Source organism: Convolutriloba macropyga, chromosome 6, assembly GCF_964194025.1.
Source record: "Convolutriloba macropyga chromosome 6, txConMacr16.3, whole genome shotgun sequence".
NCBI lineage: Eukaryota > Metazoa > Xenacoelomorpha > Acoela > Convolutidae > Convolutriloba > Convolutriloba macropyga.
In genome coordinates this window covers 66,849,762-66,875,543 of record NC_134473.1, presented here as the reverse complement: position 1 = coordinate 66,875,543, position 25,782 = coordinate 66,849,762, and the positions used below count along the sequence as shown (strand labels likewise).

The following is a 25,782-nucleotide window of genomic DNA, read 5'->3' as shown; positions in this document are numbered from 1 at the left end:
TGGTCAAAATCAGATAGAAAACTTACAATACCAGAGACACTCTATTTCCTTTTCACACGATGAACGAATGAAGATTAGGACTTCCAAAGCTTTGACAACAAAGGCCAAAAATTGAACATATTCGGCCAATTGAAACACAAAAAGGAAAAAAAGAGATAGATATAGACCGAATTTTTTTCCGTCTTTTTGCAGAGTCAAAAAGTGTTCTAATTTGAATTGCAGTGTCAGTTAGATTCGTAAATTATACTTAATTCAGCTTCTAAGCTGAAAACTATCAAGCTTAATAGTAATGTCAGCTAGCAATCTCTCTACTGAACTTTGATAACCCAATGCACTATGACTTAATGACCGGGCTTTAGCGGTTTATCCCGTTTCTTTCGACTTTGCTCTTTTTACTTTGACTGTATTCACTGCACTGAGTAACTCAAAGCGTGAAAGAAATTGAAATCCATTCAGTTGAAGCAGAGGCAAGTCAGAAGTAAAGGGTGAAAATCAAGACTTATGTAAAACGAAAAACGTGATCAAAAGGTAAAGCGAACTAAAAAGGAGAGCGCCTAAATAATAGCCGTTGAGAGGCTGTCGCCTGCCCTTAATAATGTTTAACACCTTTGGAAACGAATATAAAAAGTTTATAAGTATACATCAAAGTAAATGCTACTGATGTCTTACTGGTCAAAAAAGTTAATTGTAGCGAATAAAATCCACTGACAAAGGGAAATTTCTGAAAAGTCAAAAGAACACAAAACAGACCACTTCTGATCAACAACTGGCCTCATAATTTCTGACCGAAATAGCACGGTAAGTTAATCCAGATAATTAAAATGAATTGGTATATTATTATTACTAATAATCATACCGAACTGGTCTACATTTTTCTTTTTAAAACTTGCTAATTGAAACAATTTAATGGCGAGAGCAAGTTTTCTTTGTTCAACGAAAAAAGAGAAAAATAGTTGTATGAAAAACCGCGATAGTAGAAAAAAACAACAAGGAAACAAAACCAGAAAACAAATGAAAATAAGAAGTAAAGAGTCCTGAAGATCAAAAAAAATCAAAAGAGAAAGGCAACAAAAATTTAGTCGAAATGTGGGAGGGTTTTCAGAAAATTGTTTTGAAAACGGTTAATTTTACCTGACCGCCTTCAACTCAATTGCCCGAATGAAACATGTTGAATAAAACTGCTAACAAAAGATATAGAGAAAAGTCATAATTGCATAAGGACAAAAAGTAGAACAAATGTTTAATATGGGCCGTTAAATACTTTGTGCTCAAAAGTCCCCCAAACGCAATTTCACTAATTAATATGAGACATAACCAATTTCATCAAAAAAAGAGTTAAAAAACTGCTTTGAAATGGCCGCAAGTGGGAGAGAATTTTTGCGTCTTAAGTAATTTTTGCGCTAATTTTCTCCAGATAAAAACATGAACAAAAAACACAATTTTTCTCACTATATTCTCTAGCGGTATTGACTTTTACACCCTGCTTCACTGACATTGTTCCACCTATTAAAAAACATAGCCGGTGGAACTCTGCAAAAGACCCAAATTGTCGTCTTCCTTCAAAAAATTAACGCTTAATAGCAGTAAAATTTTCCGAAAATGAAAAAATAAATAATTGAAAAATTCGACTACTTTATCATCGAATAGAAGTACATATAAAAACGTCGAAACATTTGGCTAATGAGTTCACACTAAAAAGCCTCAAAACATTTTAGACAAGCGTCAAAAGTCTCATAAACTACTCTAATTGTAAGGAAAATGAATTGAAACTCTTTCAAAAATGTGCCATACTGACATATTTCCAAAAGTGTCCTCTTATTTCTAAATGGAAAGTGATTCTCCAAAAAACCTCTCCTTTGGAAAACCTAATCGGTACTGACACATTTCATAAAAACAAAACAAAAACAATTTATTGTCAAAGAACAACAGCAAAAGTAGGCATTTCAAATGAACATTTTCATTCAATTTATACAAAAAAATAATCACAAAACTTTAGGCAGGCAATAAAAGAAGATTAATTTTCAATTTTGAAAAATAAAATAACAATTTTTTTATAAACTTTTCTGAAATCACGATCAAATTTTTTACGAAAAGATTCTTGCTACCATCAAAACTGGTGTCAGTTGGTAATAAAACCAACCGATCAGCAATAGGTTGTCATTCAATTCGCGATAAACCCAAAACTTTATCACACGACATTTTCCCGCTTTTTCGAAAACAGCGGTACGAACTAACAACCACTCTTTTTTCACTCTGCTCGTGCAATTTGTCTAGTCACAAAATTTGGCACGTGCCGAAGTCACTTTAAAATCACTGAAACACAATTATTGATTATCACATAGCCGGAACAATAACGGAAAACAATCGAGGTCGTCTTCAGCGGGAAAACTAATTATTTAAGTAACTATTACCAAATGCTGGAAGAAGGTAAAAAAACTGAGAAAATAGCAATCTTCAGTTAAATTCCAAAAAATAGCCAACAAGCAACAAAATTAAAAAATTAAATATTTGTTTATTTAGTACAAATGCATATCCAATTAGAAAATTTTTTCAATGCAATCAACGCAACAAAAATGTTCCCACAATATTGGACAAGCCATAATAAGCTCACAAACATCTGATGATGAAATAAAAAACTGAAGAAAAATTGTAATTCATAAAAAAACCTGCTTTGTCACAAAAAATTCATCCAATTCATAAAACCTGAGAGCATTAGGCTTCCATTCAATTACCCGTAAATTCAATAAAACTACATAATGGGCCAAAAATTGCTGATTTAGCCTGAACATCCGCAAAGCAGTTGAAAAATTCTCAAATTAGCGTAAAAATCCCCTGAATTGCCAGAACGCGTTACAAGGCAAGGAAAACCTCCATATAATTACTTTAGTCTACAATAAAACTTTCAGGCACATTTTTTTGAGAAAAAAAACTGCTTTAAAAAAACTAAGTCAGCAAAAAAATGCTAGCTCTTTCTCAAAAGAAAGTATGAACAAACTGTCCGCTCTCCGGAGTTCTTTACCAGAACAACTTAAGCCTTATTCACTCGCAGAACTAACGGTTTTTCAGCTCGACAATGTTTCACCGATTAAAAAAAACATAGCCGGACGAATTCCGCAAAAGACCCAAATTGTCGTCTTCCTTCAAAAAATTAACGTTTAGTAGTAAAGTTTTCCAAAACAGAAAAAAACAAATAACTAAAATTACCGACTATTTCATTGAATAGAACTACACATAAAAATGTCGAAATACTCGAAACATCGAAAATCATCAACAAACAAAACCACAAAACCTCTTTCAGTTCTATAGAAGACACTTCTCCAATACTCCTATTTTGTGAAAAAGTCTTAAAAAGAGTCGTGAAAAAGAGCACAATACCTATCCTTCAGTTCTTAAACTCACCTTGGTTCGTAAGCAACCACGATAAAACCATCAATTGCCTTGCTAACGTTTCGCGTCTATAAAAAATTAATGTTTCAGGTACATCTTAGTTTTGAACGCATGACGTACCGTGGTGCGTTCAATGGGCATAGACTTATCAAATATCGGTTGTGACATCAGATTGGGCACAGATGATTAAAATCAATACATCAAAAGATATTAAAAACTAACTTTTCAAAAAAATTTCAGAAGCAAAAAAAATATCAAAACTCTGATCCAAACCAGGTGTCCTTATAGTAACAACAAGTGACAATACTTTCCACATAAAAGCAGAAATATCCAAAAAAACTCAATTGCCATATTTTTAAATGAGAGAACCAAAAGGAAAAGCCATGCTTGATTTTTCTGCTATATTTATCATCTGCTTGATTTTTTTTGTAAATTTAATTCAAAGGTCCGATCCTTAATGACAAAGGATAAGAATTGCCCACTGGCTTCAATAAGCCACAATTAAACCTGGCGCTGTAGATTTGTATCGAAACTTCAGAGCCAGGGGGTAAAATTATGACTCCAAAGTTTCGTTGAATTGCATATTTAGAGACTAATGAGCAGTGAGGCGCTAAAAGACCTTAATGCCCTCCGGGATTTTCCTGTTTATCACGTTTTTGAGAACGGAAAATCCAATGTTCCGACAAAAAAAGCGATCAGACAAAAATTCGGAAGTACGAAAAATTACTTAGAAGGCCAGAAGGACTAATATAAGCGCTACAACCTTCGTTTGAGAGCAATTCAACGCTTAGGACATTTTGGGCAACGCTGATTAGAAATCGAGTGCTTGCACATGAGTAATCAACATTTGCTATTTTGGTTACTAATCAAGAATATATCAACAGTTAATTTTTTTTGAAAAATCATATCCATTTATGGAAAATCATATCCGAAAATTCATATCCATATTGGTTGTTAATCAAGAATATATCAACAGCTAATTTTTTTCAAATAATCATTCATTTATGAAGTTTTATATGATGGTGTTTGCATAGAGTGGGCTGTTTTTTAAGTTAACATTTAGTCAGACAGAATCTGTTCATGATTTGCCCGTTTCTATAGTGATTGAATATCACTCATTTGTGTTAGAATTTTTGGTGGCGGAAAACTTTCACTCATTCAATTATTAACTAGTATCCCCAAAGTTTGTGGCCTCGACTCATACCTCTTTACACTCCCTGTCATACGTTTGCTGAAGGATGTTGACAAGGAATTGATTTCCACTCTCAATGGCATTGTTCAACTCACGTTCCGTTTGAGCACAATCTGCCGCATTCGAAACTTGTCTTTTTGACCTCAGTGTGTTCCCAGATTGGCTAGCATGAGCCTGATTTAATACAACCGTGAACAAAGTAAATTCGGCACTGGTGACCAAAAACAAATCCCAGTTCGGGAAAAGAATTATTATCGCCATTTCGGTTCAAGCGGGCTGTAGAAAACTGAACTGAGTTTCTCGATTCCTAGATCGATTTTGAAGGGTCGGCTATAGTTAAAGAAGAGAGAATACTTTTGATACGATACACACTGGAGAAGGTTATATAGCTGTTCATACAGCTATATAACCTCCAGTGTGTATCGCATCAAAAGTATTCTCTCGTCTTTAACTCTATGGAAACATCAGTAAAAAAAAATTAGTAAATTTGGTAACGATAGCTTGAGATAAAGCTGCATTGTCAGACGCAAAAAAAGTATCATTAGACATATTGACTATTCGCTACAAAGACTAAATAGCTAATTAAAATCAGAAACACTCCAAAGAAACAAAGAAGAACCGGTTTTCGAGAACTTGGCTCAGACGTCAATGACGCCCAAAATAGAATATTTTCATTGAGAAATCCCTTCCAAATATAGCAGATGATCAACGTCCACAGTATTGTGCCAAATTTTGAGTTGTGCTATGTATTTTCATTTAATTTTAAATGCTAAAGTTTGAAATTAATGAAATTTTCAAATCCATGGAGATAATACATTGGAATTTTTTTTTCAGTGTTCAAAATATATACAAGGAGCTTGAATATGGAAATCAAAAACGTCTCAGAAAAGAAAGGTGGCGATTTTCACAGAAGATTAAAAAATGAAGGGGAAATTTTCTGACAAATTTTGTTTCAGAAATCAATAAATCTGGAAAATTTACGAGTCGCAGGTGACTCAGTACTAACGATTAACAGTTTGACCTTATTGAATTTTTAAAAATAGAGCCACACAATTCTTATTTAATAGTCAAACTGAAAACGATTTTCAACTCAACATCTGATTTCAGTTTTTTTTCCGAGCAGCATAAGCAATTTATTAATGCAAAAAACTCAAAAGCCCTTTAGTCCGAAATTCGTGCTACAATTGAAGTATAAGCAACTTCTTTTAGGTCTTGCGTCATCAAAACTTGAACGAACGAAGATGTTTCGGTGGTATTCTAGCGTTCGGCGGTGAATAGCCAAAATCTCAAAATGATTAAAAAACTGGCGAACTAATTCAGATCTCAAAAAATGGCGAACTAATTCAGATACTCCAATCAAGATGATATACAATTTAGCAACTCTACGAAGTACTGAAAGCGGTTCCAAATTCCTTGCTCAAACTGGTTCAATTATCAAATTACAGAGCTCATTGCAAAAATCCCTTTTCGTGGAAACCATTTAGCGATTTCAAAAAAAAAACGATTGATAAAGAATGCCTTAAAAAAAGGCCGCAATGATTGACGTTATCCAGGGAAAAAAGTTTTTCTGCAGAAGATGAATTGGTTTTAGCTTAGAATAGCTAGAGGAGCACCAGTACACTAAAGCACCGCATTGAATATTTGGCGTTGGCGGTAACTGATTAACTGAGTCCTCAGCACTGTCGTCATTTTGAAGGAATACCACACTGCCTACTTTATTTCTTTTTGACATGATTGATATGAGTATGGAAAGCAAATTTATTATCTAACTTAACCCAAAAATAATTGTGAAACGGCTCAAAAGTTATATCTCTAGGATTACAGCAAAATAGCGAATCAATTGAACTAAGCTTAAAAAAGCTGCATAGTTCTTTCAGATTAGGCATCAGAAGTTTCAATTCAGATTCTATGATTCCAACGGCTTCGACAATTTTATCATCAGCCAGAAGAAGTAAGTCAAAAAAGTATATGAAAAAAAAAAATAAAAGAAGCCCCAAAATAGATCCCTGCGGTACAAAACAATTTAATTTATAAAATTGAGAACAATGCATTCATTAACAATTTTGTGCATTCTGTTCACAAATTAAGATTTGAAGCAGTTACGTCAGTTTCTGTAAATTCCACAAGTTCACTTTTCAAGTTCTCTACTTTTCAAGTTCTCTAGTAGGATTGAATGACTAACTGCCTTCTTTTCAGAAAAAAAGCTTTTTCTTAGATTCACAGCTAAGGAACGGTGCTTTGAGATAATTTTGCAATTTCATTACAAATATCGTCAACACCAGAGGATTTTCTTTGTCAAAACTGATTACGATGTCTTTCAATTCTTTCGCTAGCGTTTTATACAGAAGCAGCTTTCCCGACTATGAAGATAAGGCTGTGATCCCATCAACAGGCGAAATTTGTTAACCTGAGACAAAATTTTACAAATACTTGATTTTTTCCGACTTCGAGGGTAATCGATCGGCGATTGAGATGTCCTTCTCGTCAATTTTCTGACAAACTGGGCTGTTTGCTTCAAGGCTTAACTGTCTTCATTTATGTAAATAGAAAGCCATATCAGCTCTACTTTCTCTCCTGTTAAGTTTCCGAAAATGTTAAGTTGTTAAGTTTTCAAAAATGTTATCATCTTCGACCTAAATAATTCCATGTCAATTTTGCTAATAAGTTTATTTAAAAAGTCTTTAAATTTTTATCATTTTTCACTGAAATTTGTACGAAAGTTGCGAATTCAGTTTTAAATAATAACTCAGTATCTTGAAGTGACCTTTGAGGGCAGTCATTAAAAAATTAGTTTTAGTGAGTATATTTTCAACACCAAAGGACAAATTTTAACTTTATTCAAAATTTTTACCCGCACTTGGATTATATGTTTATTAACTCTGTGAAATATACAAGACATCCCATGTGAAACTGCGGTTGAGCTTGAGGTATCAATGGGAAGGAGATGACGTACTGAATATCGTAGCAATGGAAGAATTAGGTTCCTTGACCTACTTTATTCAAACCTAGACCTCTTCTTTGATAGCGATTTCTTACGTCGACACATGCCGCGTTGTATTTCGCAGTAATGAGGTCAACTATGAAGCAATTTGTCTCATCAATTGCATTCCATCAATAGCTCTTTTAGTATTAGAACAATCAGCTTGTCTCATCACTTGGCGTCTCTGTCGGTTCTCAGGGGAGAGTTTCTTTCTTTGAACCAGGTACGAAGAAATATTGAGATCTTAAAATATCTATCATTATTTGAAAAAAAACGGTAATTTGAAGGTATGTTGAAAGTCACCAGTGAACGGCGCGACGGCTGGAAGGAACCTAGATTCTCCAGCGGATTTTTTTTGAGTAATGAACAGTTATATAGTTTTAAAGCAAATCATCCGACAGAAAACTACTATCAACAAGCTATGATGTTTCTTCTGTCCACAATTACGCACAGGCGCCAAAATTGGATTAGCTCTGAATAAAATGGGCTGAGAACTCGCACATTTAAAAAAATATATTGAGCACAAACAAGAAATTTGACAGTTTTACTGGAAAAGTGAACAACACAACTCATGATGACGATAGTCGCTGTGAGAGTCTGCACGTGGCATGAAATGTACCAGCACTCACTCATTGCTAGTCTTTCAAGGATCCTGATAGAGAAAATAAACTCTTGGCTTCTGGAAACTTGAATTGAGGAACTACTTAAAAACTTGATTTGAATACACACTAGGAAAAATGTGAAGCCGTGGTTCTGAATTTAAGTTTTAACATCTCTTCATTGCGATTCAGGAAAAATGATAAAGAGAAAGTGAAGCACTCGAAGTCACAATTACTGAATTTAAATAAAAAAAAATTTATCCCAAAATAAAAATTTGTGAAAGATTTAAGGCATCGAATTGGAGTACTGGAAAAATATAATACCCAAAAGAATCCATTGAAAAATGCTAAAAAAATTGAATTCAAAAGGGACAGGGCCTTAAAAAAAATGAGGTGAAATTCAACTAGATCAATGGCAGAATAATGCCCTACCTCTTTAGGACGAAATGCTAAATAATTTCTCAATAAATAAACAATTGAGTAATTATTTTGAAAGAGGTCCACAAAAAAAAGCCTGAGCAAAACAGCGAGCTGACTAAAATCAGTCTATAAAAAACAAGATAGAAGGATACAAACATTTTGGATAGAAAGATACAAACATTTTAGATAGAAAGATACAAACATGAGTTGGTGAGGTAATGGAAGACTCTTTCAAAACTTGAAAGAAAATTTGAAATAAAATTGGAGTTCCTGTTCAATTTCGACCCACAGAAGACTTTTTTTGAGGGACAGACATTACAAAAAGATTCTTTGACCTTAAACTAATTTAAATTAAACAACAGTTTTAAAGTGAAAACTCATGTTGTTGAGTGACGTCAAGAATGATCAAACCTTATGACACAAAGGTCCTAAAAACTCTTGCCGATGAAGATGACAAATCACGTCACGCGCATAAATGACCATTAAGGAGAGGAACAAGTCATTCGCCGCAAACATTTGTCTTTCCAGATGCTCTGTATTGAAAAAAAACAGCAGAACACCTGCATTACAATTTTAAGTATTTTCAAAGACAAGCACAAAAACTAGTTTGAATTGCCTCGGAAGGCCCCATTTACCATTTAAAGAAACACGTATGAACAAAACGGTGAAAACAAAAATCCAATTCTCTCACGAAGATTGAATTTTTCCAAACCCGGTTTCTTGTCCAACGTTAAGACTGGCGTGAAAACAGTCCCAGCTTCTAAATTACTCGCTTTTTGGCTCTAAGCCGAAAACATTCCATCTATTTTCAACAAGTCAAAAAATGTGGTAGCAGATTCTGAAACAGAGCGCCCAATAAAAGTTAAATCTTTGAACTGTAAAAATCAAGGGCACCGCAAAATAGCTCGCTAATCATAAAGCTTCGCAGCCACAAATCAAAGCTCCCTTAGAACCAAAAAATCAGCGGAAAAATTAGTTCAAGCAACAAGAGATTTATACAGCTCAAATATTGTAGGCTGCCATAATTTCGACCGATCAAAACAATGTGCCATAATTTCGACCGATCAAAACAATGTAGAACCCTGATGCGATTAATCGAGAAAAATTGATTTTACCTTTTTTTAGTCAGATAATAGAAATTGAGAAATCTAGACACATATGACAAGAAACTCTTTCAAAATCTGAAAGGGAAATTGGAGAAGCTGAAGCCAACCTCTGAGAGCAGAACGCACTGACAAGACATATGACACCTGAATGCTGAGACTACACTTCCAAATAATAAACTACCCAACTTCAAAAATTACTGTTTTAAAAATTTAACTAGCAGGCCCGCAAAACCATAACAAGAAAATCATTTACACGAATAGAAGGTCTAAAAGAAGTTAAAGTTTCTGTTTCGCACCGACTTGAACTCGAACTCATGCCCCCCGTTTAATATCCAGAGGTCGAAATACTTACGCTAACTATGCGTGTTGTTGCACTTGTTTTTTGCTCTTACTGCAGCAAATTTCTGGACAAAGGCGTTTGTGGACCGCTTGTTTTTGCTATACCGCATGCGCAAAAATTGTGCATATCAGTAGCTTAAAAATGATGGTAAAGCGCGTCTCCAAACGCAATTATTATGCTCGATTGCATGATTAAGGACCGCTAAGACATGCTACGATAGGAGCAATGTTAACCATTGTGCTCAATTGCGACTGATGTTTAATATAACAAAGGAAGATTAGACAATACGACTAAAACTGCTCAAAACTTAGTGTTATAGTGATTTTATGGATAATGGTAATAGAACCGCAAATCAACAGCTATAAAATAAAACTCAACCTGTGGTTATCCTATGGAGGACAGAAAAAAATGTTTGACTTTTTCAATTCAGTCTGTTTGAAGTTCTTGGTGTATTCTGTTTTTGACTCCCTTTGGTGGGGTGACTATTTGCTCAACTGGTTTCTTGATCATTAAATTTGCAAAGAGAAGAATAGAGAAGTAAACAAAGGGGGAGAGACGGAAAGAAGGAAAAAGGAGATAGAGAGAGAGAGCGAGAGAGAGAAACAGAACTGAGGAAAGAGAAGAAAGAGAGGACGAAACACACACACACAGACACAAATACACAGAGCGAGAGAGAGAAACACAGAGAGAGAGAGAGAGAAAGAAGGAAAAGAAAAATGATTGCTCTAAAATTCGTTTAGGGGCAACAATACTAACTAGAAAACTCAAGTGGTTTACGATAAACCATCTTTCAAAGATTTGAAATGAAAAAAAAACAAAGAAACCACCATACGAATGGAAAGAAGAATTGCCACATAGAGAAAACAATTGATATTTAGTATAATAGAGGAAGATCAGACAATATGACTAAAACTGCTCAAAACTTAGTTTCATAGCAATTTTATGCATAATAGTAATAGAACCGCAAATCAACAGATAAAAAATGAAACTCAACCTGTGAGTATCCTGTAGAGGACAGAGACAGCTGTTTGATTTCTCCAATACAGTCTAACTGAAGCTTTTGGTTAATTCTGTTTTGGCCTCCCGTTTCTTTGGGGGGATTATATGCTCAACTGGTTTTCCTGATCCTTGAATTGAAGAAAAAAATAGAGAAGAGAAAGAGAACAAAGGAAGATAGAGAGAGAGAGAGAGAGAGAGAGAAACGGAACAAAGGAAAAAGAAAGAGAGAGAGAGAGAGAGAAGAAACAGAGTGTGAGAGAGAAAGATAGAAACAGAGAGAGAGAGAGAGAGAGAGAGAGAGAGAGAGAGAGAGAGAGAGAGAGAGACAATGAAGGAAAGCAGCAGCAGATAGAGAGAGAAAGGAAGAAAGAAAGAAAGAAGGAAGGAAAGAAAGAAAGAAAGAAAGAAAGAAAGAAAGAAAGATGAACAAAAGCGATAGAAGTGAGAAAGACAAAAAAGAGAGAAAATACAGGGAGATATAAGAAAAAAAGGATAGAAGAGAGAGAGAGAGAGAGAACTAGAGGAAAGAAAGGAAGAAAAAAAAGACAGAAAGAGAGAAAGAGAAGAGAAAGAAAGTTAGAAAAATTCGTTTGGAGCCAACACAACTAACAGGCGAAATAGACTGGTTTCTACGAAAAACCACCGTTCAAACGTTTGAAATGAAAAAAACAAAGAAAAGGAAAGAACAATAGCTATAGAGGGAAAAAAATTCCCATTTTTCATCCCCCAAACACACAGTAATACAAACGGACTCGCGTACCAAGAATTGCTCTCGAACGCTAGGTTGCCTGCTGTTGGTTAGAAACTTTCATGTCTACGAAGGAAGGTACCCGACACGTGTTCGAACCCTGGACGCTCAGAATAGCATTCCTCAATCTTACCAACTTCGCTATAACCTCAACAAACCACCCTTTCTCAATCGCTTTTATGATTACCAAATTTCAGATTGGGAGCATTTGAGAGCACGCAAAACTCAAAGAGTAAAGCGTGATAAACTTATTTAAAAGCTAAGAGTGTTCTAGAATAGCACAGAATCTGTAAAGCTGAAACTTTGCAAAAAAAAACACTTTTAAAATAAATACTTCAGACTTTGTTCGGGACCAAAAAGCACGTAGTATCCAAGAAAGTAAATTCTTCCTCTAGGCGAACCTACTTTCACACCCTCATAGCCTCGTGGTAACTGCACCTTACTAACAGTCTTTTGTCCCAGGTTCGGTTCACACTCATCTACTTTGAGCCTTTTAGGTAATTGATATGTTCGCTTATCACGCTGCTCAATGCGGCTCTTAAACATGCGCTTTGAAAGGCTCCTTAAACATGCAAAAAAATTTCCCATTTCAAAGCTCACGTGTTTAAAAAATAGGATTAAGACTCGGCGTAACTTTGTAGAAAAACTTATGGAAATATTTAAACATTTTGCTACCTGTATGAACAAACAGCAGTGCAATGTAAGACAAAAATCGTCAACATAATAAAACATACCAGAAGCACAATTTTCAAAAATGAACAGACATATTTTTCTCAAGTTGCGAATAGTAAGAAAAAGGTACCTGGCAAATAATAGTTTTTTGTCTAATCTTGTTGTTTGAAAAATCTTGTTGTTTGTGTCTCTGGAATTCGTAAGATCAATGCAGCTTGATGGATGACAAAAGATAAGGTCCACAATTTGCTTCACGAAATGACTAAATGAAAACGGTTCTACATATACTACAAGATTGGAATTCAGTAGAAAAAAATTTTAGCTCTGAGTAGACATATTCAGTCAGTTGATAAAATGTCAGTCCTGAATAGAAGGTAATCCCAAAAACTTTGAACTGGCTTTCAATTTACTGTCCAGTGCACGGTTTTCTATACACGCAAACTCTTCAACTCAGGTCAAAAACAAAGGGGCGACGGCAGGCTTCCTAGAAACATTCATCTGTGAGTCAAACAGACTATCAAATTGGCCCTTTATAATCCAAAGCACTCAACTCCTTGGTCGAACAACATTTCTGTTAGCGTTTTCTTGAACTAGAGAATAGTCTCCAAGCGCTCCGTTACTAAGTAATCCACGAAATGAAACTTAAAATACTTTATTATGCAACGATTTCATGTGGCTTAAAATTTTATTAAAACAGAATTAGATATTTGCAAATTGTTTTGAGTCTTTTCTTCGATTGTAAAAAAAGCATTCTTGAAACAGAATCAAGTTTGTGTGCACTCTTACCTCAACGCATTCTTCGTTGTACATGTTACGGAGAACCTCAACTAAGAAGGAAATATTCTCATCAATTGCTTTCTGCAGCTGCTCTTCAGTATTAGCACAGAAAGCTTCGTTTATCACTTCGCGTCTATGTCTCGAGTCAGAGGAGATTTCCTTTCGCTGTACCTGATTGGTCAAAAATAAAAAAAAAATGGTAAAAAGGCTTCTATTAACCTTTGCAAATATTTCAAACTCAGTTTGCAAAAATAACAGTTTGGAAGATGTACTAAATTGACAGTTTGGAAGAAATGACAGTTTGGAAGATGTACTAAGTTGACAGTTTGGAAGATATGAGTTTGGAAGATGTATGACAGTTTGGAAGATATGACAGTTTGGAAGATGTACTAAGTTGACAATTTGGGAAGGTATGACGGTTTGGAAGATGTATGACAGTTTAGAAGACGTACTACGTTGACAGTTTGGGAGACATGACAGTTTGGAAGATGTATTAAATTGACAGCTTGGAAGATATGACAGTTTGGAGGATATCTTAAGTTGACAGTTTGGAAGATACGACAGTTTGGAAGATGTATGACAGTTTGGAAGATATGACAGTTTGGAAGATGCATTAAATTGATAGCTTGGAAGATCTGACAGTTTCAAGGATGTATTAAGTTGACAGTTTGGAAAATATGACAGTTTGGAAGATATGATAGTTTGGAAGATATGACAGTTTGGAAAATGTATGAAAGTTTGAAAGATGTATGACAGTTTGGAAGATGTACTAAAATGACAGTTTGGAAGATATGACAGTTTGGAAGATATGACAGTTCGGAGGATATGAGAGTTTGGCAGATATGACAGTTTGGAAGATGTATTATATTGACAGCCTGGAAGACATGACAGTTGGGAGGATGTATTAAGTTGAGAGTTGAGAAGATATGACAGTTTGGAACACATGACAGTTTGAAAGATATGACAGTTTGGAAGATGTATGAAAGTTTGAAAGATGTATGACAGTTTGTAAAATGTACTAGGATGACAGTTTGGAATATATGACAGCTTGGAAGATGTGTTAAAATGACAGTTCGGAAGATAGGACAGTTTGGAAGATGTATCAATTTGACATCTTCGAAAATATGACAGTTTGGAGGACATGACAGTTTGAAAGATATGAAAGTTTGGAAGATGTATGAAAGTTTGAAAGATGTATGAAAGTTTGGAAGATGTCCTAAATTGACAGTTTGGCAGATATGACAGTTTGGAAGTCATGACAGTTTGGAAGATATGACAGTTTGGAGGATGTATTAAATTGACAGCCTGGAAGATATGAAAGTTTGGAAGATGTATTAAATTGACAGCTTGGAAGATATGACAGTTTGGAGGATGTATTAAGTTGACAGTTTGGAAGATATGACAGTTTGGAAGACATGACAGTTTGGAAGATATGACAGTTTGGAGGATGTATTAAATTGACAGCTTGGAAGATATGAAAGTTTGGAAGATGTATTAAATTGACAGCTGGGAAGATATGACGGTTTGGAGGATGTATTAAGTTGACAGTTTGGAAGATATGACAGTTTGGAGGACATGACAGTTTGAAAGATATGACAGTTTGGAAGATGTATGAAAGTGAAAGATGTATGAAAGTTTGGAATATGTCCTAAATTGACAGTTTGGCAGATATGACAGTTTGGGAGATGTATTAAATCGACAGCCTGGAAGATAAGACAGTTTGGAGGATGTATTAAGTTGAGAGTTGAGAAGATATGACAGTTTGGAAGATATGACAGTTTGGAAGATATGACAGTTTGGAAGATGTATGAAAGTTTGAAAGATGTATGACAGTTTGGAAGATATGAGAGTTTGGAAGATATGAGAGTTTGGAAGATATGACAGTTTGGAAGATATGACAGTTTGGAAGACATGACAGTTTGGAAGATATGACAGTTTGGAGGATGTATTAAATTGACAGCTTGGAAGATATGAAAGTTTGGAAGATGTATTAAATTGACAGCTGGGAAGATATGACAGTTTGGAGGATGTATTAAGTTGACAGTTTGGAAGATATGACAGTTTGGAGGACATGACAGTTTGAAAGATATGACATTTTGGAAGATGTATGAAAGTTTGAAAGATGTATGAAAGTTTGGAAGATGTCCTAAATTGACAGTTTGGCAGATATGACAGTTTGGGAGATGTATTAAATCGACAGCCTGGAAGATAAGACAGTTTGGAGGATGTATTAAGTTGAGAGTTGAGAAGATATGACAGTTTGGAAGATATGACAGTTTGGAAGATATGACAGTTTGGAAGATGTATGAAAGTTTGAAAGATGTATGACAGTTTGGAAGATATGAGAGTTTGGAAGATATGAGAGTTTGGAAGATATGACAGTTTGGAAGATATGACAGTTTGGAGGATGTATTAAATTGACAGCTTGGAAGATATGACAGTTTGGAAGATGTATTAAATTGACAGCTTGGAAGATATGACAGTTTGGAGGATGTATTAATTTGACAGTTTGGAAGATATGACAGTTTGGAGGACATGACAGTTTGAAAGATATGACAGTTTGAAAGATATGACAGTTTGGAAGATGTATGAAACTTTGAAAGATGACAGTTTGGAAGATGTCCCAAATTGACAGTTTGCAAGATATGACAGTTTGGAAGATATGAGAGATTGGAAGATATGACAGTTTGGCAGATATGACAGTTTGCGAGATGTATTAAAGTTTGAAAGATGTATGAAAGTTTGGAAGATGTCCTAAATTGACACTTTGGCAGATATGACAGTTTGGGAGATGTATTAAATCGACAGCCTGGAAGATAAGACAGTTTGGAGGATGTATTAAGTTGAGAGTTGAGAAGATATGACAGTTTGGAAGATATGACAGTTTGGAAGATATGACAGTTTGGAAGATGTATGAAAGTTTGAAAGATGTATGACAGTTTGGAAGATATGAGAGTTTGGAAGATATGAGAGTTTGGAAGATATGACAGTTTGGAAGATATGACAGTTTGGAGGATGTATTAAATTGACAGCTTGGAAGATATGACAGTTTGGAAGATGTATTAAATTGACAGCTTGGAAGATATGACAGTTTGGAGGATGTATTAATTTGACAGTTTGGAAGATATGACAGTTTGGAGGACATGACAGTTTGAAAGATATGACAGTTTGAAAGATATGACAGTTTGGAAGATGTATGAAACTTTGAAAGATGACAGTTTGGAAGATGTCCCAAATTGACAGTTTGCAAGATATGACAGTTTGGAAGATATGAGAGATTGGAAGATATGACAGTTTGGCAGATATGACAGTTTGGGAGATGTATTAAATTGACAGCCTGGAAGATAAGACAATTTGGAGGATGTATTAAGTTGAGAGTTGAGAAGATATGACAGTTTGGAAGATATGACAGTTTGGAAGATGTATGAAAGTTTGGAAGATGTACTAAATTGACAGTTTGGAAGATATAAGAGATTGGAAGATATGAGAGTTTGGAAGAAATGACAGTTCGGAAGATATGACAGATTGGAGGATGTATTAAATTGACAGCTTGGAAGATATGACAGTTTGGAAGATGTATTAAATTGACAGCTTGGAAGATATGACAGTTTGGAGGATGTATCAATTTGACAGTTTGGAAGATATGACAGTTTGGAGGACATGGCATTTTGGAAGATATGACAGTTTGAAAGATATGACAGTTTGGAAGATGTATGAAAGTTTGAAAGATGACAGTTTGGAAGATGTCCTAAATTGACAGTTTTGAAGATATGACAGTTTGGCAGATATGACAGTTTGGGAGATGTATTAAATTGACAGCCTGGAAGATATGACAGTTTGGAGGATGTATTAAGTTGAGAGTTGAGAAGATATGACAGTTTGGAAGATATGACAGTTTGGAAGATATGACAGTTTGGAAGATGTATGAAAGTTTGAAAGATGTGTGACAGTTTGGAAGATGTACTAAATTGACAGTTTGGAAGATATGAGAGTTTGGAAGATATGAGAGTTTGGAAGATAAGAGAGTTTGGAAGATATGACAGTTTGGAAGATATGACAGTTTGGAGGATGTATTAAATTGACAGCTTGGAAGATATGACAGTTTGGAAGATGTATTAAATTGACAGCTTGGAAGATATGACAGTTCGGAGGATGTATTAAGTTGACAGTTTGGAAGATATGACGGTTTGGAAGACATGACAGTTTGAAAGATATGATAGTTTGGAAGAAGTATGAAAGTTTGGAAGATGTACTAAATTGACAGTTTGGAAGATATGACAGCTTGGAAGATACGACAGTTTGGAAGATATGACAGTTTGGAGGATGTATTAAGTTGACAGTTGAGAAGATATGACAGTTGAGAAGATATGACAGTTTGGAACACATGACAGTTTGAAAGATATGACAGTTTGGAAGATGTATGAAAGTTTGAAAGATGTATGACAGTTTGTAAGATGTACTAGGATGACAGTTTGGAATATATGACAGCTTGGAAGATGTGTTAAAATGACAGTTCGGAAGGTACGACAGTTTGGAAGATGTATCAAGTTGACAGTTTGGAGGATGTACAAAGTGGCCGGTTCGGAAGATGTATTAAGTTGACTGTTCGGAAGATGTTACATTTTGGAACATATGGCAGTTTGGAAGCAGTGTTAAGTTGATAGTTTGGAAGATATGACAGTTTTGAAGATGTATTAAAATTTGTATCAAGTTGACAGTTTGGAGGATATACAAACTTGCCGGTTCGGAAGATGTATTAAGTTGACTGTTTGAAAGATGTGACAGTTTGGGAACATATGACAGTTTGGAAGCAGTACTAAGTTGATAGTTTGCAAGATACGACAGTTTTGAAGATGTACTAAAAAGACAGCTTGAAAGATATTACAGTTTGAAAGATATGAAAGTTCGGAAGATACGACAGTTTGCAAGACGTATGACAGCTTGGATAATGTATGAGAGTTCGGAAGATGTACTAAGTTCACAGTTAAGTTCACAGTTCGAAAGATGTATTAAGTTTGAAAGATATGACAATTTGGAAGCTGTATGACAGTTTGGAAGATAAATGACAGTTTCGGAGAGGCACCAATTAACAGTTTGGAAGATATGACAGTTTGAAAGATCAACTAAATTGACATTTCGGAAGATATGACAGCTTTGAAGACGTACTTAAATGACAGTTTAAATGACAGAAGATGTACTAATATGACTGTTTGGAAGATATGACAGTTTGGAAGCTGTATGACAGTTTGGAATATGTATGACAGTTTCGAAGATGTACCGAGTTAACTGTTTGTGAGATATTTGACAGTTTGGAAGATGTACTAAGCTCAATGTTTCAAAAATGTATGACGCTTTGGAAGATGTACCAAGTTGACAGCTTGGAAGATATGACAGTTCGGAGGATGTATTAAGTTGACAGTTTGGAAGATATGACGGTTTGGAAGACATGACAGTTTGAAAGATATGATAGTTTGGAAGAAGTATGAAAGTTTGGAAGATGTACTAAATTGACAGTTTGGAAGATATGACAGCTTGGAAGATACGACAGTTTGGAAGATATGACAGTTTGGAGGATGTATTAAGTTGACAGTTGAGAAGATATGACAGTTGAGAAGATATGACAGTTTGGAACACATGACAGTTTGAAAGATATGACAGTTTGGAAGATGTATGAAAGTTTGAAAGATGTATGACAGTTTGTAAGATGTACTAGGATGACAGTTTGGAATATATGACAGCTTGGAAGATGTGTTAAAATGACAGTTCGGAAGGTACGACAGTTTGGAAGATGTATCAAGTTGACAGTTTGGAGGATGTACAAAGTGGCCGGTTCGGAAGATGTATTAAGTTGACTGTTCGGAAGATGTTACATTTTGGAACATATGGCAGTTTGGAAGCAGTGTTAAGTTGATAGTTTGGAAGATATGACAGTTTTGAAGATGTATTAAAATTTGTATCAAGTTGACAGTTTGGAGGATATACAAACTTGCCGGTTCGGAAGATGTATTAAGTTGACTGTTTGAAAGATGTGACAGTTTGGGAACATATGACAGTTTGGAAGCAGTACTAAGTTGATAGTTTGCAAGATACGACAGTTTTGAAGATGTACTAAAAAGACAGCTTGAAAGATATTACAGTTTGAAAGATATGAAAGTTCGGAAGATACGACAGTTTGCAAGACGTATGACAGCTTGGATAATGTATGAGAGTTCGGAAGATGTACTAAGTTCACAGTTAAGTTCACAGTTCGAAAGATGTATTAAGTTTGAAAGATATGACAATTTGAAAGCTGTATGACAGTTTGGAAGATAAATGACAGTTTCGGAGAGGCACCAATTAACAGTTTGGAAGATATGACAGTTTGAAAGATCAACTAAATTGACATTTCGGAAGATATGACAGCTTTGAAGACGTACTTAAATGACAGTTTAAATGACAGAAGATGTACTAATATGACTGTTTGGAAGATATGACAGTTTGGAAGCTGTATGACAGTTTGGAATATGTATGACAGTTTCGAAGATGTACCGAGTTAACTGTTTGTGAGATATTTGACAGTTTGGAAGATGTACTAAGCTCAATGTTTCAAAAATGTATGACGCTTTGGAAGATGTACCAAGTTGACAGTTTGGAAGATATGACAGTTTGGACGACGTACTAAATTGAGTTTGGAAAACATGAGTTTGGACGATGCATAAATTGACAGTTAGAAGCATATGACAGTTTGGAAGATGCATAACAGTCCGGAAGATGTATGACAGTTTGGAAGATGTATGACAGTTTGGAAGATGTATGACAGTTTGGAAGATGTATGACAGTTTGGAAGATGTCAGACAGTTTGGAAGATTTATGACAGTTTGGAAGATGTACTGAATTGACGGTTAGGAAGATGTACTAAGTTGAAAGTTTTGAAGATATGACAGTTTGGACGATGTTTTAAGCTGACAGTTTGGAAGATGTTACAGTTTGGAAGATGTATGATAGCTTGGAACATGTATGACAGCTTGGAAGATGTGTTAAAATGACAATTCGGAAGATACGACAGTTTGGAAGACGTATCAACTTGACAGTTTGGAGGACGTACAAAGTTGCCGGTTCGGAAGATGTATTAAAATGACTGCTTGAAAGATATTACAGTTTGAAAGATATGAAAGTTTGGAAGATATGGATGTTTGGAAGATATGACAGTTTGAAAGATCAACTAAATTTACAGTTCGGAAGATATGAGAGTTTTGAAGACGTACTTAAATGACAGTTTGGAACATGTGCTAAAATAACAGTTTGAAAGATATGACATTTTGGAAGATGTATGACAGTTCGGACGATGAACTAAGCTGACAGTTTGGAAGATGTATGACAGTTTGGAAGATGTATGACAGTTTGGAAGATGTATGACAGTTTGGAAGATGTATGACAGTTTGAAAGATGTATGACCGTTTGGAAGATGTCAGACAGTTTGGAAGATTTATGACAGTTTGGAAGATGTATGACAGTTTGAAAGATGTATGACCGTTTGGAAGATGTCAGAAAGTTTGGAAGATTTATGACAGTTTGGAAGATGTACTGTATTGATGGTTAGGAAGATGTACTAAGTTGAAAGTTTTGAAGATATGACAGTTTGGACGATGTATTAAGATGACAGTTTGGAAGATGTTACAGTTTGGAAGATGTATGACAGTTTGGAACATGTATGACAGCTTGGAAGATGTGTTACAATGACAATTCCGAAGATACGACAGTTTGGAAGACGTATCAACTTGAAAGTTTGGAGGACGTACAAAGTTGCCGGTTCGGAAGATGTATTAAAATGACAGTTTGAAAGATATTACAGTTTGAAAGATATGAAAGTTTGGAAGATATGGATGTTTGGAAGACATGACAGTTTGGAAGATTTATTAAGTTGAAAGATTGGACGATATGACAATTTGTAAGATGTAAGAAACATTGAAAGATGTATGACAGTTTGGAAGATGTACTACGTTGACAGTTTGGAATATATGACAGTTTGGAAGATTTATTAAAATGACTGTTTGGAAGATGTACTAAGTTCACAGTTCGAAAGATGTATTTAGTTTGAAATATATGACGATTTGGAAACTGTATGACAGTTTGGAAGATAAATGACAGTTTCGAAGATGTACCAATTAACAGTTTGGAATATTAAAATGACATTTCGGAAGATATGACAGCTTTGAAGACGTACTTAAATGACAGTTTGGAGGATGTACTAATATGACTGTTTGGAAGATATGACAGTTTGGAAGCTGTATGACAGTTTGAAAGCTGTATGACAGTTTGGAATATGTATGACAGTTTCGAAGATGTACCGAGTTAACTGTTTGTGAGATATTTGACAGTTTGGAAGATGTACTAAGCTCAATGTTTCGAAAATGTACGACGCTTTGGAAGATGTACCAAGTTGACAGTTTGGAAGATATGACAGTTTGGACGACGTACTAAATTGAAAGTTTGGAAGACATGAGTTTGGACGATGCATAAATTGACAGTTAGAAACATATGACAAATTGGAAGATGCATGGCAGTCCGGAAGATGTACTGAGTTGACAGTTCGGTCAGAACTAAATTTACAGTTCGGAAGATATGAGTTTTGAAGACGTACTTAAATGAGTTTGGAACATGTGCTAAATTAACAGTTTGAAAGATATGACATTTTGGAAGATGTATGACAGTTCGGACGATGAACTAAGCTGACAGTTTGGAAGATGTTACAGTTTGGAAGATGTATAACAGCTTGGAACATGTATGACAGCTTGGAAGATGTGTTAAAATGACAATTCGGAAGATACGACAGTTTGGAAAATGTATCAAGTTGACAGTTTGGAGGACGTACAAAAATGCCGGTTCGGAAGATGTATTAAAATGTCTGTTTGAAAGATGTGACAGTTTGGAAGATATGACAGTATGGAAGATGTATTAAAATGACCGTTTGGAAGAATTACTAAAATGGCAGCTTGAAAGATATTACAGTTTGAAAGATATGAAAGTTTGGAAGATATGGATGTTTTGAAGATATGACAGTTTGGAAGATTTATTAAGTTGAAAGTTTGGACGATATGACAATTTGGAAGATGTAAGTAAGATTGAAAGATGTATGACAGTTTGGAAGATGTACTACGTTGACAGTTTGGAAGATTTATTAAAATGACTGTTTGGAAGATGTACTAAGTTCACAGTTCGAAAGATGTATTTAGTTAGAAAGATATGACAATTTGGAAGCTGTATGACAGTTTCGAAGATGTACCAATTAACAGTTTGGAAGATATGACAGTTTGAAAGATCAACTAAATTGACAGTTCGGAAGATATGAGAGCTTTGAAGACGTACTTAAATGACAGTTTGGAACATGAAGATGTACCAAGTTAACAGTTTGTAAGATATGACAGTTTGAAAGATGTACTAAGTTGAATGTTTAGAAAATGTATGAAATTTTGGAAGATGTACTAAGTTGACAGTTTGAAACATATGACAGTTTGGAAGATGTATGACAGTTCGGAAGATGTACTAAGCTGACAGATTGGAAGACGTGAGAGTTTGGAAGATGTATGACAGTTTGGACGATGTATGACAGTTTGGAAGATGTATGACAGTTTGGAAGATGTATGAAAGTTTGGAAGATGTATGATCGTTTGGAAGATGTCAGAGAGTTTGGAAGATTTATGACAGTTTGGAGGAAGATTTATGACAGTTTGGAAGATGTACTGAATTGACAGTAAGGAAGATGTACTAAGTCGACAGTTTGGACGTTGTATTAAGTTGACAGTTTAAAAGATATGACAGTTTGGAAGATGTATGACAGTTCGGAAGATGAACTAAGCTGACAGTTTGAAAGATAATACAATTTGGAAGATGTATGACAGCTTGGAACATGTATGACAGTTTGGAAGATGTATGACAGTTTGGAAGATGTATGACAGTTTGGAAGATTTAAGACGGTTTGGAAGATGTACTAAGTTGGAGCAATAAGGCACAAATGGATTTACGTGACCTTTGAACGATTGCCGATTTGAAAGTCAAATTCAGATCTCTCCCAACCAGACTTGGCCTTCTTCCAATCAACAACAGGAATTCAAAACTTGACAACAATCGAAGAACAATGATACGAGTGGTTCCGGAAAATTTGAAAAATCCCAGCACTGACTCAAAGAGCCCATTTAAGGAACGAAATTTAGGAAACTGTACAATGACTCGTGCCTACGACAGCTTGAAATTGAAAACTAACCTTGCTAACTTCAACGTTTCTATTGAACCCTGATAGAAAGTAGAGCGCGCCAACAATCATCAAAAATCAAAATCTTTTTACAGTTCAATTCCTGCAGAAAAACAAAATGACTCGATTATCATCGAAGAAACTGATACGACATGGTAGGCTAAAGAAGTTGCGAGATCAGTTGATCATGAAAAACTAAAGATGGTTACTTGACTGGTGCATTTGTTATCGTATTCTTTCTGGATTAGTGTAACGTAGAAATCATCCATTCCCATCCCTTTTGCGTCTTTCAGTCTCTTCTCAAGCTGTTCACACGTTGGTTCTGCTTTGTCTGTGCTTCTTCCGACTCTTTTAAGGCCAGTGGCAATCTACAGATTTGAAGAAACTGGACTTTCAAATGGCCCATGTTACCTTACTAGAGCTGGCCTGAGCATCACTGAGTTATAGCCTACTAGCTGTTTACGCCAAAAAACTTTACAAGAGAAACAGTCATTAATTTTCTGAGGAAAGAATCAGGCCAATAACCGAAGGAAAAGGATGGCGTGACAATAAAAACTTGAACAAGAGGAAGCTGATCAATTCAGATTGAAATGTCCCTTGAGACCAGGGAGATCTAAGGACAAATGACAGCCAGAAAGCATTCCTTAAATGCAAAACGGTTAAAATTTTCCATTTGATGCATTTTGTAAAAGATTTTTATAAAAGTGCCTTAAAAAGTACATAGTTTCGATGAAATCAGTCTACAAGCGACAAAATCATCCATTCGCAAAAGCTCCGAAGTAGAAAACAGAGCCGGCAGATTGCCGGAAAATAGCCGCGATAGACGCTTGTGGTCTTCCATGAATTGAAACAAGTAAAGAAATGAGATAGGCAGATTGACCACCGGTCTTATAATAGACCCTTAGACTTCCTGGGTTAGATTCGGACTGTCATTTTTATGACACATACGCTCTATAAAGACAAAACCCTAATAGAGCTTTTTCAAAATAAATATTCGAGATCAAAAACTCAAGACTCTAATACTCAAGAATTAAGGCAAATACGTTTGGCACTACTTAAATGCACACTATTGATCTTTAGTTAGCAAATGTTCAAAAAACTAAAAGTTCCTTATGTGAATTCAGAAGTATATTTTTTGAGTGAGGTACGTCACGCAATTAACTTAAAAGCAGAAATGACCTAACGCACCCAACGTTTAGCAGCAAAGCAGTAGAAGTAACTGAAAATGAAAAATTTAATGGTTACAAGTATCAACGATCGAGACGACAAATTAAAAAAACCACGATGTCCCCAATAACAGACGCTATCGCTTCGCTGCTATTAATAAAAATTTTGCGTACATTATGTAGCGAAACGCATGTTTTTTTGCGTAAAAAATTTGGATCTATTTTTATATAAAAACGAAGTTCTCACAACACAAAAATGTTACAGCTACATTGATATTCAAATTGGCAGGAACCATGATTTGGACGAACAGCTGAATAAAAACTTAAGAAAGATCCACGCTAAAAGATCAATATACCTATCAAGACACAAGATTCCCCTGAACGCGTGCAAAAATCACTTGTACTTTCACACTTATCGTTTTCAGCAATCTTCTTTCAAAATCTATCTGCAAAAAACCTGAACACCTTAATAGACAGATTAACTAGGGTAAAAATGTGTGCTTTTTACGCAAAAAATATGACAAAACGAGGGATCTGCTATTACAAACATTCTACCAGCTGAGCAAATAATAGCAAAAATGTCGCTAATCAAACTTCATTATGACATAGCCAGACCAAAATTTCTAAAATTCTTCACGGGTATCTGAGTCTTCATCAAAACACTCGAAAACAATTCGAAACTCAAAAAACGTCAAAACCATTTTTGGAATGAGTTCGATTGTTTGTCAATGCGTACAAAAATGGAATAAGTTACCACAAAGGCTTCGGTTGGGAGAAAAATTAAGAAAATGCTGAAAAATTTCTAGCTCTCACAACATGAAAAATTCCATTGAATAGTAATGTAGAGCCTTTTAAAAGTTATTTTTATTTATAGGAGGACAAAAACAGAAGAAAATTTTATAGTTAGATTCTTTATGAAAAATGATTGATGTTTATAAATTTGCTTGAATGATTCGAAGTATTGTTTGTTTTTATGTATTGTTTGTTTGAAGTATATTTAACCAAATGATTGTAAATTTATTTTACTTGCAAAAAATCGATGCAAAAAGAGAATTTTTTACAAGCATTAATTTTTTCGTTGGAGAAATCTGTTTAATTGCTCTTGAACAAAGTTCACAGCAATTATTGTAAACGTATTGGGTTTTTATGCAAATTATTTGCTTGCCCA

At 35.0% G+C, this 25,782-nt stretch overlaps 1 protein-coding gene across 44 annotated transcripts in view; it reads right to left on the bottom strand.

The window, feature by feature from the left end:
• LOC142340535 (uncharacterized) overlaps window positions 1-25,782 on the bottom strand; it is a 181,715-nt gene that overhangs the window by 98,631 nt on the left and 57,302 nt on the right. For 5 of the 44 annotated variants that reach the window (XM_075391135.1, XM_075391118.1, XM_075391121.1 and 2 more), the window contains one exon: window positions 4,592-4,753. The exons of 31 other annotated variants lie outside the window; for them this stretch is intronic. In XM_075391135.1, the coding sequence (XP_075247250.1) occupies window positions 4,592-4,753 (162 nt within the window). Of the gene's footprint in view, window positions 1-4,591; window positions 4,754-13,229; window positions 13,392-23,657; window positions 23,817-25,782 lie in introns of all 44 variants that reach the window. 8 more of the 44 variants (XM_075391114.1, XM_075391119.1, XM_075391122.1 and 5 more) reach the window with 4 other exon arrangements.